General features: G+C 30.0%; 1 protein-coding gene across 1 annotated transcript; it reads left to right on the top strand.

The window, feature by feature from the left end:
- Positions 1-4,742: 4,742 nt before the first annotated feature.
- LOC133672295 (plastidic ATP/ADP-transporter-like) lies at positions 4,743-9,308 on the top strand. Its single transcript, XM_062092676.1, has 5 exons — positions 4,743-5,644; positions 6,894-7,148; positions 7,963-8,106; positions 8,201-8,548; positions 8,706-9,308. Exons 1-5 carry the CDS (start codon positions 4,889-4,891, stop codon positions 9,063-9,065), a joined length of 1,863 nt encoding a protein of 620 aa, XP_061948660.1. The 5' UTR covers positions 4,743-4,888; the 3' UTR covers positions 9,066-9,308.
- The last annotated feature ends 13,377 nt before the right edge of the window (positions 9,309-22,685 follow it).

Raw genomic sequence — 22,685 nt, 5'->3', positions numbered from 1 at the left:
GTTGATTTTTTTTTTATATATTGAAAAATATTGGGAAATAATTGTTTACGTTGATGTTGACAAATGATGAGAAATAATTGCTTGCATTAATGTTGAAGTTTTTTATATTGGAAAATAATTATTGGTGTTGATGTTGGTAAATGATGAGAAATAATTGCATTAATGGTGTACATATTTTTATGTTGTTGGTAAATGATTAGAAATAATTGCATAGATTGATGTTGGTAAATGATGAAAAATAATTGCGTTGTTGATGTTTCTTTCAATTAGTTGCATGGAATCCTTATTCAGAAAATAATATGAGAGTTGCTCCTGTTATATACATATTGGCCATGAACTTATGAACATCAGTAGCTCCTCTCATATTTTTTAAGCTTGTTAAAATGCATTGCCCAGACTATGTAATGCGGTAATTTGGCTTTAAACAACACATCTCATCTTATATAGATATGAGCTATCAGTTGCATTCCATTAGTCATTTAGGTAGGCACGCTGATCATACCTAAATGATCCACTATCTCCAGTATATATCGACATGGGATGCACGAAGAAATTTTATTTTTAGAAAGGTACATCAAGTAATTTCCAAGGAGGAATACTTAGGCTAGTATCTAAGTATAACATGCCAAATCATTACACCAAACCTAACGCAGGTTCCTCTATGCGAGGAGATGTAGTATGGGCCACATGCACATCAAATTCAAAATGTTGTAAGTATGCGTTACTTTTTATAGACTTGGACAAAACCGTTGCATTTTTTTTATGTGGATTAATAATTTCTATTTACTTTATATTATGTTGGACAATTGTTACATGTTGGCCGACGTGCTGTGGTTGATCTTCTTGATCTCAATGATGATGATAGACTTGCACATTATTATGTATCTTTTTGGTTCAAAACATATCGTACTACACTTGACCTGTTCAGAGAGACATTGAGCCTACATATTGTTGTCTTAAAGGATGAGATCACACAAATAGATGAAATTCATGTAGTTGATGAAGCCGATCCATCCACTCGTCGTCGCAGAAGATATAGATAAGTTCAAATGTATTATTATGTTTTTTTTTTGTTTAGAGTTATTTTTATTTTTATTAATTTTGTAATATTGTTTTAGTTAATTCTCATGTTGATTTTAATGTTACCTTATATATTATGCATTCTCATACTTACTTTAGATAAACATGATTTAAAATTGTTAATTAACAAGGGAACATGTTGTTTAAAATTTCAAATCATTCTTTTACAAGTTATAAAATGCACTTTGTTATATTTTGTTATTGCCATTATCAATTATCTTTAAAAATAATAAATAAAAATAATCTTTAAAAATGATGTTAAAATATTGCACTCTCAATTATGAATTTAAGATTATAATTTATGATTTTTAAAAGTTTTGATTATGGTGATTTAATGATTGTTTTATATCAAATCTAAAGTTAATATAGATCTAAGATTGTGATTAGATAACACAAGCGCTATTCATATTAGCGTTTGAACTCAGAATCATTATTAGCTGTAATTTAATACATACACTATTAGCTTTTTTTAATATAACTCATATTTCTATATTAATAAAATTGCAATTTTCATTAGAAGCTGAATTAAAATGTGCTATTTTCCTAATATTTTTGTATTTATAACTCGAAATCTTTTACCAAACTACGCCTTAGAATTAGGGGTAATCATTTTCGGTTCGGTTTAGTTTTTATCAAAAAAATAACCAAACCAAATTTTTTTTTTAAAAACGGAAACCGGTTCAAACCGGCCGGTTTTAGTTCGATTCGGTTTTTTAGGAAAAAACGGTTCAAAACCAGTTTGGCCCGGTTTTTTTCCGGTTTGGCTCGGTTTTTTTTCCCGATTTTTTTAGTTTGGGTTTGGTTTGGTTCGGTTTTAGGCTTATAAAACTGACGCGGGACAACAAGCAAAATAATTAAAGCCGGGAAAAGAAAGAAGCTTTAGAAGAAGAAGAGAAGAAGAAGAAAGCCAAAAAAGAGAAGAGAGGAGAGTAAGGAGATGCAAAATCTGCAATTTTCATTAATCATCAATAATTGTCCTTACATTTAGAAAAGTAGGGTATTTATACTAAAACCCTAACTAGAATAAGCAATTGGGCTTATGGCCCATTAAATAAAATATCCAACAATAATTAAATCCAACCCAACAAATAAAACCAAATTCATAAACCTTAACTAAAAGTCCATATGAATTAAACCCAAAAACATAAGCTAAAGCCCAATTTCTCAATGGTTTGGGCTATCCTCCATCGTCTATAATTATACGCGCGCGTAACCAATGTTTCCGGTTCGATGTCCCCATCAAAAACTGAAACCGAACCGAACCAAGCCGATCGGTTTTTTTAAAATTTTAATCGGTTTAATCGGTTTTTTTTATGGTTTAGTTTTTTCAATTATTTTTTTCTGATTTTTTTAATTTTTTAATTTATTTTAGACACCCAAACTCAGAATGGTAAAAGACCCCAGAGGAGCTGAGCCCCTCCCTAATCATGGAGTTCTGTGCTTTCTTGGGAACTCGGGGCTGAGCAGTGGCCATGGGCGTGTCTCCTGTGTGCGGGATACAATTATCACAATTCCCCATGTTTATAATATGGCATTATTAGGAAGCAAGACTTGACATGCAAACGTGTTGTAGAATATCAACGCTTCCACCAAACTTTTCTTGTCCATTCTATACATAAAAATTGATCCATTCGTTCTAAAATCCCTGAAAACCCTTCAAATTCTTGGTTCAGAAATGGATACTGCATCACACGTCTCACGAGTATAATAAAAATAAAAATAAAAATAAAAATAAAAATAAAGTCATGCTGCCCTTTTAAATGATTAATATCAATAAGATATAATAGGGCATGCTGATTTAAATATCAGGTATCAAAATTAATTTCTTTCAATATAACTGGGCGTCAACCGCATATCTCTTTCAGAATTTGAATAGTAAAGCATATAATATGAAAAAAGAAGTTAGGCACCGCACCGGCGACACACAAACTAGTAAAACCCGTCTGCAGGTGTCGTTTTAAGGCAGTGGTTTGACAAATCAATGGAAAGCCACCTGGCTTGACTTTGAAAATTAGAGTCCACAGAATCTTCTAAATTTTGATCGAGAATTTGGACCTAAAAAGAACCTTGCAAGAAACGTGCACCCATGTCGAGAATCATGCCCTCCAGGAACCGACGGAAACAATTTATCCTTCGATTTAACTTCAAAAAAAAAAACCTGAAAATTAATTTTCTATTATAAAAAAATATTAAAAAAACATTAATTAAACGCTTTCTATGTATATATGGATATAAGATAATGTTTTCTATCAACAAATATTCCATGTGCATGGCATTTAAAGAATCTCGTCATGTATTTTACACACACATTATCTCATATAACCTATAGTAATGCTGACACGGTTGGAGTGATTTGAAATCATTATATAGTAATATAAATATGCTGACCATTTATTAAATAATTTTAATATCTATCAGTTTGTCCCATGAGTTATCAAGGTACTGTTTATTTTTTTCCTGTGTAAAACCTATTTTTTAATAATTTTATATCATTTTAATGTATTAATTTCAAAAAAAAATTTAAAAATAAAAAATTATTTTAATATATTTTAAAACAAAAAGTACTTTAAAAAATAATCATTATTACAATACTCAATTATATCATATGCATTATTCATTTAACTTCCAGCTAATAACACAATATATGAATTTAGGTTTAAGAATATAAATCTAATATGTGAAAGAAAATTCCCCAATCAATTAAAATAAAAAATAAATAAGAAAATTCAGCAGGAAACTGGACAGCCGTGCAGGGCATCTCACATGTTACTTTCACACCCTGTATCCCATTTTATGTAGAAAAGTGTAAAGTATCTCGAAGGGCATATCAGCGTCTAGCAGAAACCTCAAGGAGATTTCTCCCCCCCCCCTTTTTTTTTTGAAAATATAATTTAAAAATATATTAAAATAATATATATTTTTTAAAAAATATTTTTTGATATTATTAATATTATGAGATCAAAATAATTTAAAAATATAAAAAAATAATTTTAAAAAATGTTTTTTAAATCTTTTAAAAAACCCTTAGATTGAAAACCTTCCCCGCCTGGATGAAAAACTTTTTTAAGAAAATAATGATGTGTTTAGTAGTCAAAGAAAATAATTTTCTTTTTGAACTTTTTGTTTCAATGCAAAATTAAAAAATATATTCATTTGTTGATAATGATTTTTTTTAAAAAAATACATATATCAAGATCATAATTATTTTTTTATAAAAAACCAAAATTATAATTTATAATAGTCATTATAATATTCTGTATTTGTAATGACTTAATTGTAGAATACTAATTTTATTTTATTAAAATAAAAAATTATCATGAGAAAGTCTTGTTATTAACTAAAAAAATATTTATATTATATTTATAGTAAAAAAATAAGTTTATAATACTAACTCAATATGAAAATGTAAAAAAAATAATTTTAATGTCTTGTGGTGCTTATATATATAAAATAATATTATTTATTTTTTTATTTGGACAATAGTGAAAAGTTTGTAAAGAAAAATCATTAAAAAAACTTTAAAATATATTTTTTAAATCTATTATAAATTTAAAAAAGTAAAAAATAAATTTTTAGTCGTCTGACTGAAAAAATATTACAACAGTAACAGTAAGAGGGTCTGAGTGTTTAGGTTCCTATATATAAATGTATTCTATCGCTTCTCTATTTCTCTCTAATCAAAACATTCTCCTTCGGCCACCTTATCTCTCAATTTCTCTCTGCGTCTCTCCTATGCTTTCTTATTGAAAACCAAAGATTTGGGTTTTGTTTAAGGGATCTAAAGAGAGGGAAACAGAGAGGGAGAGACATGGAAGCGGTGCTACAAACCAAAGGGCTTCTTTCACTACCATCAAACCCCAAAACCAGAGCTTTGTATCCTTCACAGGGCTTAAAGCAGAGGCTTTTTGCTACAAAACCTAAAACTTTTACTGGGTTTTCTTTATCTTCAAATGGGGTCCCAAAATTTCCTACCTTTGTATCAAAACCAAGTGGGTTTTCCCCAAAAGATAGAAACTTGCATATTTGCAGGGCAGAGGCTGCAGCTGATGGACAACCTTTGTTTGGTGAAGAAACTGATAAACCAAAGTTTTTGGGTATTGAGCTTGCGACTCTTAAAAAAATTATCCCACTTGGGTTAATGTTCTTTTGTATTCTTTTTAACTACACAATCCTTAGAGACACTAAGGATGTGTTGGTCGTGACAGCCAAAGGTAGCAGTGCAGAAATTATACCATTTTTGAAAACTTGGGTGAATTTGCCTATGGCTGTTGGGTTCATGTTATTGTATACAAAATTGGCTAATGTATTGTCAAAACAAGCTCTCTTTTATACTGTAATCGTTCCTTTTATTGCCTTCTTTGGGGCTTTTGGGTTTGTTTTGTATCCTCTCAGCAACTATATCCACCCTGAAGCATTTGCTGATAAACTTCTCAACGTACTTGGCCCAAGGTTTCTTGGTCCTCTAGCAATTATGAGGATTTGGACCTTTTGTTTGTTCTATGTCATGGCTGAATTGTGGGGGAGTGTGGTGATTTCAGTGCTGTTCTGGGGATTTGCTAATCAGGTAACCATCCTTCTTTATGAAGGCTGTTTTCGATTCAAAATTGTCTGTTGATTGTTTGTAGCTGTGGTTGTCTTTTTTTCTTCTTTTGTTATATAATTTGTCTTTTTCGTACATTGTTTTAAAAAAAGAAAGGAAAAATCCATGCGCTAGAGGTCACTGATATGTTACTCATGCTTTCTCTAATCGATAATTCTTTGAATTGTTACAAAGCTGCTCTGAATTTCAGTTGTAGTTTGCATAAGGGCTTACATGTTTCAGTCATTGATATTTCAATCGATTTATAGGTTCCCTCTTCATTTCTGATGCTTTTGTTTTTTCATCCAGTTCTAATATATGCTGAATATTTTTGGGTGCTAGTTCCTCAGCATCTGTGCCATGCTTAAATGAAAAAGAGATTCATGGATTATGAAAAGTGCTGCGAGTTTTGTCGGAGTGAAGTAAAACTGGTTTGATTAATAAAATTTTAAAGAGCCCTGTCCCTTTGATATGCTGTTTAGCATGAATAATTTGATTTTTCATTAGTGAATGTTGCTGGTTTAAATGATCCGATCAAACAAGAAAATACATAATTGCTTTTCTTCATTTGGCATTCAGTGAAGCTGAATAGGATGTGGACTATTTGAGGTCGTGTAGAGGTTCATCTTTCTCATCTCTATGGAAAGGGTTTAACTTACTGTAGAGGAAGATTGGATAATAACTCTCTGTGACGTGCTTGTGAAGCATGGTTATTTTAATCTTTCAGTTGACTCTCTATTGATATTCAGTTAGATGTTACAAACAGTCTTAGCACTTCATTTTGCCTTTGTTTGGGCTAATGTCTGGTGTAGATGCCAGGTTTGCCCTGCCATAGTTGTAATTGTACCTTATACAAATGCTTCTCTCATTTGCATCTCTTAATTACCTGGTTAAGTTTTGTTAATGCTTCCAAAGGACCTATGATGGTGTTTGTTCATTTTGTTGAATCTCCTACAAGGGTTGTGGATATGATTCTGTTTACCTGTACACAAATGAACAGAGATTCATACTGCTCTAAATGTGTATTATTTTTTTAACTTTAATTCCCACTTTTATCAATCGGGGGATTAATACAAATGTGAGAATCGTCTTTGCCATGTTTAGTGCAAGAGTGGTTATGGACCAATGCTTCTTCTGATATGTATAGGGTGTTTTTGTTTTCTCTTCCATATCTGAATGGCACTTAAATGTTGATTGAAGCTACCCACTTAATGATGTTGCATGTATTGTGCAGATCACTACTATAGATGAAGCAAAACGATTTTACCCCCTTTTTGGACTCGGGGCGAATGTTGCTCTGATTTTCTCAGGCCGAACAGTGAAGTACTTCTCCAATTTGAGAAAAAACTTGGGTCCTGGTGTTGATGGTTGGGCCATCTCGCTCAAAGGAATGATGAGCATTGTAGTGTTGATGGGGCTTGCAATCTGTTTGTGTTACTGGTGGGTGAATACGTATGTTCCTCTACCAACCCGAAGTAAGAAGAAGAAGGTAATCTTCTCAAAGTATACTATTTAAATTTTATTATGAAATTGAAATAGTATACCCATAAAAATTATTTGTGTTTTTTAATTTGGTACTGGATATTATTTTCATCAGCCACTGCAATTTTTTTTAACACGGCACTCTTAATTTAAGGAACAAGTTTTAAAAATGTGATGTGACAGCATCTTACCAGCTATATGCTTGTCATGCCATATTTTGTTGATTATTAGCCTATCTAGATTTGTTCATTCAATGCTGAATAGGACAGGCTTACCTTCATAATTTTGTTAACAAGGATTTTTTTTTTAATTATCATTGAAGGTGTTGAAAAGCTTATTTTGTAGCTCGTATAAAACAAACAAAAAGGTTAAATCACTTGAAGGAACCTTGTGTATAGACACTGAAGGGTGTGAAAACATCCTTACAAATTATCTAAAGCCGCAGAAGTGAGAATACTTGTTCTGTAAATATTTCCACCATATCGATAAATGTACAACCACATCAATTTTATTACTGAAGAGTTCATGTGCTTGCTCTATTACAATTTATATTTTCACTTGTAGTTTGATGAGATTCAATTTACAAGCATATACTTTGAAGATTTAAATTACTTTTCAAAGTGCTCTTCGCTTGGAAATGCATCAAAATATTGTTTTTTTTTTTTTTTTTTTTTAAATTCATGATTGATATTAACATATCAAAACAATCCAAAAACACCAAAAAACATTGAAGCAAAAAAAAAAAAATAATTTTTTTTTCAAGAATATGGTTGGACCACAAAAACAAACATAGCTTAAATAGAATGAAAATCCATGTGCAGGAAAAGCCAAAGATGACCACAATGGAGAGCTTGAAATTCCTTGTGTCTTCCAGATATATTAGAGATCTTGCGACTTTGGTGGTTGCATATGGTATTAGCATCAACCTTGTTGAGGTTACCTGGAAATCAAAGTTAAAGGCGCAGGTAAACTTGATCTGATTGTGTCCTTGCCCTCCTTTTCTCTGTACTTATTGATTACTGATTCTCTTTGCTCCCCTCTCTGTCACTCAATTTGCAGTTCCCCAGCCCAAATGAGTACTCTGCCTTTATGGGTGACTTTTCAACAGCAACTGGAATAGCAACTTTCACGATGATGCTTCTAAGTCAATTTATATTTGACAAATATGGATGGGGAGTTGCAGCTAAAATTACACCTACAGTCCTGCTTCTAACAGGAGTTGGTTTCTTCTCTCTGATTTTGTTTGGGGGCCCTCTTGTTCCTACCCTTGCACAGTTTGGGATGACTCCTCTTCTTGCTGCTGTATATGTGGGTGCCTTGCAAAACATTTTCAGCAAGAGTGCCAAGTACAGTTTGTTTGATCCATGCAAAGAAATGGCTTATATTCCCTTGGATGAGGACACTAAGGTATGTGGACCTTTTACTTGTTTTAGATGCTTTTGTAGTTTAGACTAGCAATCTGTTTCAGTCATTCTGAGACGGTGTTGATGCAGGATATGGAAAAGTCAATTTAAAAATGGCTTGTTGTTCAGTGCTAATTGTGCTGCTTTAATATGTGCTGTAGGTTAAAGGGAAGGCAGCCATTGATGTTGTCTGCAATCCGTTGGGGAAGTCTGGAGGGGCTCTTATTCAACAGTTTATGATTTTAACCTTTGGGTCACTTGCCAATTCAACTCCTTACCTTGGAGGAATACTTCTGGTGATCGTGCTTGCATGGTTAGCCGCGGCCAAGTCTCTGGATACCCAGTTTACTGCTCTACGCCAGGAAGAAGAGCTTGAGAAGGAGATGGAAAGAGTGGCTGTGAAGATCCCCGTAGTGTCTCAAGGTGGAAATGGCTCTCTTCCAAGTGGCACTGCACTCGATCCAACAACAGGTGACTCGACCAGCAGTTTGTCTGAACCTTCAACTCCCCATAAGAACTAGTATATTTCTTCCATTCCTCCACTGTGGGATGCTGGAAGAATAAGCGAACTCAATGAGAAAGTGCTAGCAGGTGAATTTGTTTGTAGGAAAAGAATAATAGTTAGAAGGTAGGATGCATCTTGCTGTTCCTCTTCCATGACAACGGACTTCTAAAGTCTTGAGTTCGTCCAGTTTTTAAGTCCGTGTTGTAGAATTGAAAGTGGATTAATATTCTTAGATATCTGTTTTTAAATGGTTTTCAAAGTGAAGTGTTTTAAAGAGATGTGTTTCAAAAGTGTTTTTTAAAGGTGTTTTTGATGTAAAGCCATTAAAATCAATGAAAAGCACTTTTGTAATACTTCATGTGTTGCGTTGCATTCAAGAGTAGTGTAGTAAATATTGGTTTTTAAAGTGTATTTTTTGTTTGTAAATATATTAAAATAATATTTTATTATTTTTAAAATTTTAATTTTAATATTAATATATTAAAAATATAAAATTAATTTGAAGCTAAAAAGTAATTTTAAAAATATAATTGGATAGCAAAGCCAAATAAAACCCCCGAATAATATAATTGCTAGCAATAAAAAAAGAAGAAAAATGGTGCAGTGACATTTTTCAGCAATTTATCATCTTAAATTTGCCAAACACACTTTTATTTCGAGAGTTGGGATTTGGGAACAATTCGAGTTCTTTTACTCTGAAGAGGTTTTAGGTAAATCTAGGATTAGAAGGGAGGAGGAGTCAAGCATGGGGATGGATTGGAAAGGGAAGGGAAGATCGAACAATTTCCTTCTGGCCTGGTTTTCCTAAGTACGTAAGACACTAAAAGCAACCACAGTAAATAAAAAAACAACAACAGTAAATATACTAAATTTAAAGAGAAAAGGTGGCTTGCTAAAATAAAAAAAAAACAATTATGAAGTTGAATTATAATATAACCTAATATCAAAAGACTAAATAAAATAAAATAAAATAAAATAAAAAGTCTAGAACCAATTTGAGTTAGCAAGCAAAATCATAACTTGAATGAGGTTGAGATATTCTTATAACAAGTAAATAAAAAAAATAAAAAAATGAAAATTTTAATAAACTTAATGTTAAGGGTTGGAATAAAAACAATCAGTGTAAAAAACATTACTAAAAAAAGACCGATGACTACCCGTATTAATATTTCATACACGTGACACGTGATCCATGCCATGAGATTAGGATCGTTGTATTGAAAAAAATTATAAAGCTCAATTTTTAACCATTTTAATGTTGAATGATGAAATTGAAAAAATAAAATTAATTTTAAAAAAGGATTCAAAGAAAAAAAGCAATTAAAAGAATGAGGACTAAATTTGACATAAAAACAAAACAAAATAAAATGATGTAAAAGTTCTAAGCCAATCTGATTTAGCATGACAAATTCGCAACTCAAATCATGAAGCCAAGTTATTCTCACAGAAAGCAAATTGAAAAAAAATAAAGAAGCTTAATCTTCAATAAATCCAATGTCGAATGATAAAATTGAAAAAGAAAATTAATTTAAAGAAAGATAAAAAAATTGATATCAATTCGGGTTAACATTTTATTCTTGTGACCTGAGTCATGAGACTAGGATTACCGTACCAAAAAAAATGATGAAGTCCAATTCGGAAAATATCTAATACTGAAGGATGAAATTGAAAAAAAAATCAATTACAAAAAAATAACTAAAAGAGTAAGAATTAAATTTGACATAAAAATAAAATAAAATCAAATAAAATGATGAGGGATGAGATTGGAAAAAGAAATTAATTAAGAAAATGATATATAAAAAGAAATAACAATAAAAAAAATATGCATCAAATTCGATATGAAAACCAAATAGAACCAAATACTAAGAGATAAAATTAAAAAAATAAATCAATAAAAAAATTAATAAAAAAAATAAAGAGTACAATTGAAATAAAAACACAATTGGAGGATAAAATTTAATTGTGGTCGGTCCAACGCGATTCCTGAGAAGAAAAGGGGGAAAAAGTTCGAATGTGGCCGAACCATTGCAAATCACCGTACATGGGCTTGATGTTTTGGTGACACAGTGGGTGGCCATTTTTGGCCATTGGGGGCGGGGCCTGCACGTGACTCCTGATGAGCGTGGGCACTTCTTACATGTGACGCGTACATATATAGATCAACAACTTTTTATTTTTTTTTAATATTTTATATTATAAAAATACTGAATTGTTACTGACTCTAGTTGATAATTATATAAAAAAAGATGAAATAACAAAAAAAAAGAAGCCCAGATAGAGCCTAAAAATATTATATTTCAAAGATAATTTAGACATTTTAATTTTGAAATTAAAATGTAATTCTAAAAAAGAGACAAGTTAAATGAAATTTACTTTCAAGAATTATTTAATAATTTTATTATGCAGTACAAATATAAATACAAGTCGGTTGAAATATCCTTTTTTAATATTATAAATTATAACTGTATTACCTCTCAAGCTATCTAATTTTAGAAAAGCAATGTGAATGTATACACCCTGTTTAATTTGTTTGAGAATAGTAGTTATTTTTTAAAATGTTTTTTATATTAAAATATATTAAAATAGTATTTTTTTATTTTTTAAAAATTATTTTTAAAATCAACGTATCAAAATAATTTAAAATATAAATAAATTTATTTTTTAACAAAAAAAAAAAGTTTAAACTTTTTTAAACATAATCATTGTTTTAATTTCAGGCTTGTCACTTGAGGTACAGTTGAAGCTATGAATAGATCATTTATTTCACGTTAGCCTTCATATGTTATTGGCTAATGCAAGGCAGCCCATTATCCTTAGCAACTTCAAATTCAATTCCAAACTAAAAATAAAAATTAAATTGAAAATACAATTTAATTAATTTCAAGTACAAGGCACTGATATGTATATTTAAAATTATAATAGGGATTATAGTTTAAAGTGTTTTTTATTTAAAAATATATTAAAATAAATCATACTAAAGCAGCAGTTAACGTGGTTGCAATATTGTCCTCACGTTTACCTTTGCATAACAATCCAAACTTTTGGCATCGATCATTAATTGCTATATCGCGTTATCACGTCATGAATAAAAAACATTGAAAATATCAAGTTGCCAAGAAAAAAAAAACATATTTTCGTTAAAATAAGAAGTAGAATACATGAATAAAAAATAAGAATTTTAACTAAAATAAGAATTTTGTTTATCTTAAAGACTAAAACCATGCACATTTAATTTAATTATCATAGAACTAAATACGTATAAGTTTTGAAAATGGGTCGACGGCTGGTTAAAATTACTTGTGTTCTCCTTGGAAGAGAATAGTGTCATAGGAAGGAATATTAGCATCTAAGATAATTTGTGCGCTCCTCTCTGTTCCTACTCTTCTTTCATCCTTTCTGCTTCTTCACCCTTTCATTCAAAGAATGATTTGACTAAGCAAACGAGAGTTATTTGGTGGTGGTGGTTAAATGTTTGCTGTTCTGAATTTGATATCGTTAGAGAAAAGTTAACTATTAACGATACCGTGACAGATGATAAGGTGCAGGACCTGTATTCAATCGCTATCGATAAGCTTGGATTACCCAATAAACAATGTAGATATAGATAAATTATGAGTTATGTGTACATATTTTGAGATTACTTGAATACTGTATTATTGAATTATTTTTTATTCATTTTGCATGACTCTACATTTTACTTTTACATTCCTAAAATTATTTGTGATTATGAAATGAGAGGATTTGTTAAGTTTAGTTAGAATTTGTTGATTGGGGTTATTGTGTTTGTTTGCAAGTTTTTTTAAGCGGGATAAAATCTTGGATATAGTTTCCATATAGAAAAACTCTATCTAAAATTTGTTAAAATTGTAAAATTTTTAACTCTCTAAAATCATGAAGTAAATCAAATTCTAGATGAGCAAAAACTATGATTTTATAAATTCTTTTAGGATCAAAACACAGATTTTGGCTATTGTTCGATTGTTTTCTGAAATGTCTATCAAAATGGTCTATTAATTGATGTCGCGGTTCTGAACCACAATATTTTATTAAATGTTGCATTTCTAAATCATGACAGTTGATTAAATGTCGCAGTTATGAACCCAAACATTATTAAAATATCGCGTTTTTGAATTGCAACATCTTGAAACTGTGCTATTTCACCAAAAAAATTTCATCATGTGCTATTTCGCCATTTATTTGTATTTTGTGTGCTAATTGCCTATCATGACCCGAATCCGGTCCATGACTGGCAATGCAGGAGCGGTGTCGTAATGACACCCTACCTACGCTAAGCTTCAAAACAGACATATATAAAAACAATTATTTGAAAACACGCAGTATTTCATAATCTTACAAATTATTATATAATTCAAAACTAATGAAACCAAATGATATTTCAAAACTTCTCATCAGTAATTAAAACAAAAACAATAATTTATAATACTCATTACATTGTTAAAATCCAAACTTAATTAAAACAGGGTAATAATGGAGCATCAAAGACATCGAATCAAAATTAAAAGGAAAGCCTCACAAAACAAGCAAGGCATACCGATCAAAATTAAAGAAGCAAGAACACTTAACAAAGTCCACATGCTAATAGAAACTAAGAACTTGAAATAAAAAATGATGGGTGAGTTTAGGCAAATTAGTGAGAGGATAACATTTAATATATTTTAGATATTATTAGTTTGCAAGCCGATTTATCTTGATATACATATACATAGTAAACGTATTATCATAAAATAGTGGAATACATGTCAGAGAACAAATGACACACGGAGATAACCACTGTAAGAGGATCAGTCGCTATAGGTTGGTGCCTCTCTCACCAGCTAGGTATACAAAATACTATGTACACATAGACTAACTACTCTCTATTAGCATGTAGTTACTGAAAGTCCTATATCAAAACATAATAGATATTCATATAATTATCAAAGCAATGTATATAATATCAAATAGAATTTAGTTCAACAGAATGCGAGTGCAAATTCAAGAATAGATGAGTACTTGGAAAATAAAGTAACAAATATAAATATTTAAGAAATTAATTAGTTGTACTCGTCATATAATCAATATACATATTTATTTATATCACATGCATATTAAAGATTATTTCACTCAGCCGAAAAAATATAGAAGTAAAATGAATATCAAATGAAGACTCGAAAATCTTTTTAAGGATCGTTAGAAGTACCTACAATGAATATACAAAATATACTAAAAAAAAACATAAAACAACACAAATAAAAGACTCCAATGCATAAAAGAAACCTATGTTTAGTCTTCTAAGTTTAGGGACTATAACAACAATTTTTAGAAATCAGGGACTAATACATAATTTTACCAGAATTGGATGATCAAACTGTAAATGTTAAAAATACATAACCATACTAAAATTTCACCCATAATCCATCCTTAATTTTGTGAAGAATCTCAATTTACATTCTAGAGACTAAATTGTATTTTTTTCAAAGTTCAGGGACTAAACTATAAATCTCCAAAATAGAGGGACTAAACAGAAAATTATATAAATCAATTATCAAACTGAGATTCATCATCCTTAAGCTCATAATAATACTGCCCAGATTCCAAAATATGTCTTAGGGGTCAAATTATAATTTTTCAAAGTTTAGAGTCTAAATTGTAATTTTCATAAATCAAGGATCAAAATAAAATTTCATGATCTTCAACCTCAAAACAATTCTATCTAGATTTTCCAGCAAAGTTGAAACAAATTTATTAACTCATAACAAATCAATTCACAAATCTTTATTTCTAACAACACACCCAAAATCAATCATTTAACCTTAAATTCATAATAATCATGAATCAATCTTAACAACATAAACTTTAAATCCTTATAAATCCTAATCTCTTCTTTAATCCTTTCATAAACAAACCATAATTGAAAGTAACATGAGAGGAAACCACCTATTTGCTACTTCTATTTTTCTTAAACCCAAAAACTCAAGACAAAAAACTAAAATATATGGTTTGATGATGTGAAGGTTACAACAACCACAAGAATTATTCTCTTGTAACTTTTTTATATATATTTAAGTTATTTTAGGTTGAGTTTGAGCTGACTTGAATTTGGATTTGAGATAAAAATTTAGATTTTACATTGCCTAATTTATACATTTAAGAACCCTTTAGTATTGATATTTTATTATAATTTCCTTGAAGTTTCAGTATTGCTAATCAAATTAGCTGAAATTAATGCATTCTTGTGATCCTTGTAATTAATCCTATCATTTGTCAGCTTCCTTCCTCATGATGTTTTGTGTTGCTTAGCTATCATGTATAAATTAATGTCTTTTTGCTGTTGACAACACAAAAGTATGCACGAATAATTTCATTTTAACTTGAACTTGTTAATGTATATACCTTTAACCAATCAATTGGTTACTCATATGATTGACTTTGTTCATGTAAATATATTTAATTTATTAATAAAATTTTATTTATTATATGATATTATTTAAGGGATAAATTGATAAATTGGTATTTATAAGGTTTTTACGTTTTTTTATAAATAGAAAGCTATGTCTCTTATTTTTAGTTGATAGTGAAAAATGTGAGTATAGTATAATGCTAAAATACCAAAAACATAAAAGCAAAGAGTTAGCACTCTAAAATATAACAATCACTCTCTCCTAAAAAGATTTAAGAGATTTCTCATTGGTGGTTTAAGTTGATTACTGTTAGAGGTTGGATATTTGATTGACTTGTGATTTGCGACAACCTAATTTTAAAGCAATTATTCAAAGCCGATAAGAATATCAGATTTTCAGGTAATCTTTGTATAAAACTTAAACAACTCTACAACTATCTAACAATATTCTTGGAACTCCTAAATAAATTTTAAATTTATTATTTCCGATGCATTTACATGTTTTGGGAACCATCAATACTAATATGCTATATCTTCAAGAACGTCTAATATAATTTCAGGATTAATTTGATGATTGTATTAGAAGATATTATAGAAAGATGTTGTGTAGCATGGAATCCTTTATTTAGATAATCAAACACAATTAAAGGAAAAATAATAATTAAGATTCCGTTTAACATAATTCAAAGAATTATGATTTTTATTTTGATTCATAATTTTCAAGTTATTTTTTTTTATAACTCACTAGATGATTTAAAATAAATTTAAGTTAGAAGGCTCAAAGCAACATTTTAAGAAAGAATATACTAAAAGGTATAATTGATAAATTTAAAGTTAAAATCTTAAATTTTGATTAAATCAAAATTTTAAATCAATTTTATAACTAATTTTTAATTTATATCAAAAGTTAATTCCAACTAAATATATTTTTATTTTTATTTACTTAAAAGTTAAAAAATAACTTAAATTTCATACCCAAACATAACTTAAATATTCTATGATTTTTTAATTTTGTTATTATATTATTGTGTTTTTTATATAAAAATAGTCATTGATATATACATAACAATACAAGAAAAAACTATCAATATGATTCTCTCTAAAATTTCTTATGTTTTTTTTGAACGTATATACATACATGTGTGTGAGTGAGAGATATGCATTTTAAAATATATAGTTTATTATTTTTTATCATACAGTTTTTTATATAATTTTCTCAAAATTAATTTTGATAGTTTTTAACTAAAATTAAAATAAAATGAAGTATTGAGAATGGGTACACGGCAGGTTAAAATTAATTATGTTCTCCTGGGAAGAGAATAGGCCACGACGCGTCATAGGAAGGAATATTAGCATTGAAGAGAATTTGTCAAGATACAAGCCAAAATTGAAAATACAAACCAGCTAGTTTCAGCCAGCCAGAACTACAAGGCGCTGCTGTGGACCTAGAAATCATACAAAAGCAGCAGTTCACGTGATGGTGGTTCCAATGTTTTCCTCACTTTTACCTTTGCATAACAATCCAAACTTTTGGCATCGATCATTACCTAGAAAACTAAAAGTCACGAGTGTTTTACTTTACCCCTATTCATAGTAAATCACCTGAAAATTATATTTGTACTGGTTTGTTAAAAAAATTAAGTTTTTTTTTGGATGGGGATGTTAATGTTTTTTTTTTACAGAGTAAATAAATATTGTTTTACCATCAGAATCAACAAAATATTAACCAAATAGCTATCTTGACATTGCATAAACATTTTAACAGTAAAAATATGAATCTACCCCTAGAATAAATAAGAGTATTTTGGGGTTTTCAGATTTTACTAGAAAGTGCAAATATATTTTTAACCCTGGGAGGGAAAAAACACGAGCTTTGTATTTTGAGATATTTTTATACTTTTATATGAGTATTTTGTGTAATTACTAGGGTTATAGAGGTATTTTATTATTTTTTATATTTTTTTAGAGTTTTTTAATGCTTAAAGCTGCTGGTGCGTGCTCGATACACCCCAATGCGTGGGTGACATCTCCACCATTTAGGCGGTGCGTGTGACATCACCCGGTGGATGCAATTGGCTGTCCGGGTGTTTTGGGGAATTTGGATTTTACTGTATAGTACAAATATATCCTTAACCTTGAGAGAGACAAAACATAAGCTTAGTATTTGGAGGGTATTTTTGTACTTTCATATGGGTATTTTGGTATTTTTTCACATTTTTTTCTGAGTTTTTTTTTAATGTTTGAAGCTGCTGGTGTGTGCTCGGCACCCCTCAATACGTGAGTGTTGTGTGCGCCATTTAGGTGACGTGTGTGGCGTCATCCAGTGGATGTAACTGGCTGTCTCCTTTCTTTTTAGATGCACTGTCATGGCCTTTCTTCGATTTGGAGTGGCGTATGACAGCTTACGGTAGTTGGATTGTCACCGATGGTAGTTTGAATTCCCCCCTCTTTTTTGTTTTTCTCTCTTTCTCAACATGTAATGTACACCACTATCCTCTTTGTTTTTTACTTTTCAATTTTATTCCTCATTCTATTAATTTCTTATTTTGTTCATTTTCCATGTATAGAAGTTTTTATTCTTTTTAATTTAATCAATCAAATTTTCTTCAATTTCTAATTTTCTCCTCAATATTTTTGTTTAAGTTTTTTTTTTAATTTTGTCATTCAATCAAATTTTTTGTTATATTTTTTTCAGTTTGACCCTCATTCTTTTGTCTTTTATTAAAGCTATTTTCAATTCAATTAAACACATCAATTGAAAATTTTTATCCCTTTAATTAATGTTTATTCTCACCCTTATTTTTTCTAGATCCTTTTGTGTAATTAGTGTTTTTTCCTGGTTTTATCTTTCGATATTTAATTTATTGGGAATTCATCTTCGTATGATCTTATTGATAAGTTGATGAATTTAATATTTTCTTTGAATTATATTAATTTGTTATGAATTTGGGTTTAATTTAATGCAATTGAGCATGAAAATATCAATGAGACTTCATATCATGAATTATATTTAATTTTTGGTTAAGTTTGCTTTAACATTAAATTTTGGGAATTTGATTGATTTTGCTATGAATTTTGCCTATTAGGGTAATGTAATTTAGTTAAAATTATATCAATTTGATCAAAATCTAATTTTTTATTTTTTTTTACAAAATATCTAATAACACATTTATATTATATTATTACGATAACACTATTGTTTCTGATGTAAATAGTAGTATCACATGCATTGGCGAGAGTAGTTTATTGTTAACTGGTTATTTAGGCATGTCATATGCAGAAATGAAAGAAACCATTTGTCATGGATTTGGATGGAATTATAATGATATTGATGTTGAAATAACTTGGAGGTGTCAAATTTGTGAACATCAGTATTATCCTATACTGATTATGTGTGATGGTAGTTTTAAGACAATGATTGATTCTTTCATTCAAAGTAGTTTGAACATGATGATATTGTATGTGAGTAGTCAATCAAAATCTTTGTGTGTCCCAAATTTGGTTGGTTTTTCAAATTCAGTTGGTAGAGGTAGAAATAGTTTATTGTCGGATGATTTGCTATAAAGGATAAATGATACTATGTTTGACAATGCATGTGGTGATCAATACAGATTTGGCTATTCTGAGCTTAGTGATAATGAATATGGTGTTAATAATGATAATGATGTTGATGATGAAATTATTCCTCATGTTCTTGAATTTGTAGATTCTTCTAGGTCTAAATTTCTTGTTTGACATGATTGAATACTTAGTCATAAACGTATGTCAGGAGGGTCAGATTTAGTAGTTAGTCAAATATTTAGTAGTAAAAATGAATTGGTTAATGTTGTTAAACCATTGCACATTACACACTCGGTTGAATACCGAGTCCAATAATCAAACTCTATATTTATTCAATTACAATGTATGCAATCACCATAATATAAATGGTATTTACGTGGGTAATATCATAAAAGATCGGATTCATATGAGATAAAACACAAAAGTTAAAAGGACCACACACATATGTTTTGATCTTTGTCCGAAAAGACCACCATCAACTTATGCAAATCTTATTGCTAATGCTATATCAACCTTTATAATGAATAATCTTTCAATGATGGTTATAAGCATACGAGATAAAATAAAATTGCATTACAAAGTATAAAATATCATATGATAAAGCATGAGTTGCACCAAAAGGTGTTTAAGCATTTTTGTGGTTCACAAAAAGAGTTTTTTGAGAAATTGCCTAGGTTGTTGGTGGCAATAAAAGAATCAAATCTTAGAACAACTAATGATTTGACATACATAGTTTTTTGGTCATTTGGACCTTTATTGAAGGTTTCAAGTATTGTAGACCAATTATTAATATTAATGAGACATATTTTATGGACGATATGGTGAGAAGTTATTGATTGCAGTTGCTTTTGATGTAAATAATGGGATACTCCCTTTAGCTTTTTGCAATTGTTAATGAAGAAAATAATTATAATTAGAGATGGTTTTTGCTTTGCTTACAAAGACACGTTATTGGTGGTAGAACCGGTATGTGTATAATATGATATAGACATGGAGGCATCAAGAATGGAGTAGCAGAAATTTAGCATCAACCTTTAGAATTCCATCACTATTGTACCAGACATTTTGTTAGCAAATTCAACTATAAATTGAAAGACCCATCTACCGAAAAAGATTTCATGAGGATGTGTTATGAGCCTTCTAGGTGCAAATTTAATTTGTGGTATGAAATAATGTGTAACCTAGACCTAACATATATAAAATGGCTTGAAAAGGAATAAAAAAAAACTTTACTTTATGATGGAAGTTACCTAGATGATAATATAACAACTAATCATTTAGAATCATTTAATCATGTTTTGAAAAATACTCATGCAATGCTTATCTCTATTTTGGTACAATTAACATTTTACATATGTAATGGTTATTAGGTCAAGCAGAGATGTGAAGTTAGTGATGTCATTCAAAGTGGAGTAATTTAGCCTTCAACAATTCAGATTCAAATGACAATGAGTAAAGATAGATCAAGAGATCATACTACAATGTTGTTTGATTATGATAAACATGTTTTCTAGGTTAACACCGTTATTAAATAGAGTGTCGTGATAGAAGTCAGATGAGCAGTGATATTAAATGATAGAACATGCATATGTGATAAATGACAAACATTTCATTGTCCATGTTCACATGTTCTTACATGTTGTGCCGAGAATCACTTTGACTTCACATAGTTTATTGATGATTATTATATGGTTCAAAGCTATAGATCATCATATGAAATGTCATTTCATCCATTACCAGATGAGTTAGAATGGACTGATTACACTGGATCTCAAGTTAAAGCAGACTCATCTAGATGGAAATTAAGACGTGATCGACGAATGTCTACTCGTTTGCAAAACAAGATGGGTATAAGAGAAGGTTATGCACATTATAGGTTTGTCATAAGCAATGACACATGGCATAATAGAAAAATATGTCCTAATCGACAACGTATGTATAACAATACAATTATATGATTTTAAACATATTACGATATTTTTGTTAAGCATATTCAAACTTATATAATTTCACATCAATCATAGGTACTGTTACATGGGATGCCATGCACTCAAGGTGGTGGATCATCTTCTCATGTTAAGCGTCCATATTTGAAAGATGATCAGAGAGAGCATTATTATGAGCATGTAGAGTATCAGTCATCATGCATGCCTATCAGACCCTTCAACACTTCTGTTTTGTGGTTACAATATCAACATCAATCGGAGGAAGCATTCATCGACATTGTAAGAATATTTAATTTTAATAAAATTTCAATTTATGCTTAATTTAATTATAATTAAATGTATTATACATGTATGTAATTATAATTTAATTGTTATGCATGATGACACCATTATTTATTGTCGTATACATAGACGAATGCGACTGCATGAATGTGTCCAACCATATGTGGTTCATGCTGGTTTTTGTATGTTAGTTGTCTTGATCACATCAAGCGTGACCATGACTTGATCGATGCACTGATTGAGCAATGAAGACGTGAGACAAACACATTCCATTTTAGGTATGAAGAGATGACACAAATACTACAGAACGTGATGATTTTGCTTGGACTATCTATTGATGGACAAGTAGTCACATTTACTGGTGTTCGTAATAGAATTGTGTTATGCGAGTGATCATTTGGATTATCACTCCCTCCTTCTTAATTGAAGGGGGGTAATATATGTCTTAAGTGAATTGATGAGATATTTTCGACACCGCTAGATGATGTTGACAATAAGGTCTTGCAGAGGTACAAAATCAATTATGATTTGAATGTGTTTATTATTTATTAATATTGTGTTAATTATTATTATTAGGATTTTAATTTGTTTGTAGGTATGCTAGAGCATATATACTTTATCTGTTTGGCAGTGTATTATTCATTGACCTCATATGGAGATATGTTTCTTTACTTTATTTGATGCTCCTAGATAATTTTGATGCCATCTCCATATATAGCTGGAGATCTGCTGTATTGGCATGCTTGTACAAACATTTATATCTTGCATTCCGGAAGGGTGCCAAACAAGTAGGGGGATGTTTGCTACTTCTACAGGTATGAATAAAAAAAATTGTAAATAACTATTTAGATTTTATAATTTTGTTGTTAACATGAAATAAACAAAATGTTTTTATTTAATAAGAGTTATGGTTGTGAGAACATCTTCATATGGGCAGGCCATAGATTACCGTATATGATAGTCTAGATTATGGGGATTACATTGCATCTCTCATTAGCATGCATGTATTGCATTTATATTGTGTAATTGTAACTTTAAAAAATTAAATAAACATGTGTTTAATGCTAGGTGGTATGCTGGACGAGTTTTTGGAAACAATCCAGTACATGTGCTTGCATTTTATCCGAGCGAGCTTGATTGATAACATGTTACCCAAGTTTTTTTTGAACTATTTGTTAAAAAAAATTTAACTTTACCGAATTATTGTTATAACTATGTAACTTATATTCTGCAAGTCATGTAGACGCTTTATTTGGAAGAAAGATTGGTGGTTGCTTTGACTGTCTGCATCAGTGGGATGGATATAAGGACATTAGTGGTCCCACTAATATTTCTTGAGATGGTTGAGCTATATTGTCTAGATTGGGTAATGCAATAGTTCGGCTGTAGGCATCACATTCCAATCAACATCGATATGAATGATGCTTTGCACGCCATTACTCATAAG

Source organism: Populus nigra, chromosome 1 (genome assembly GCF_951802175.1).
Source record: "Populus nigra chromosome 1, ddPopNigr1.1, whole genome shotgun sequence".
In the NCBI taxonomy this organism is placed as follows: domain Eukaryota; kingdom Viridiplantae; phylum Streptophyta; class Magnoliopsida; order Malpighiales; family Salicaceae; genus Populus; species Populus nigra.
The sequence above is the reverse complement of the archived record's forward strand: the minus strand, read 5'-3'. Positions and strand labels throughout refer to the sequence as shown.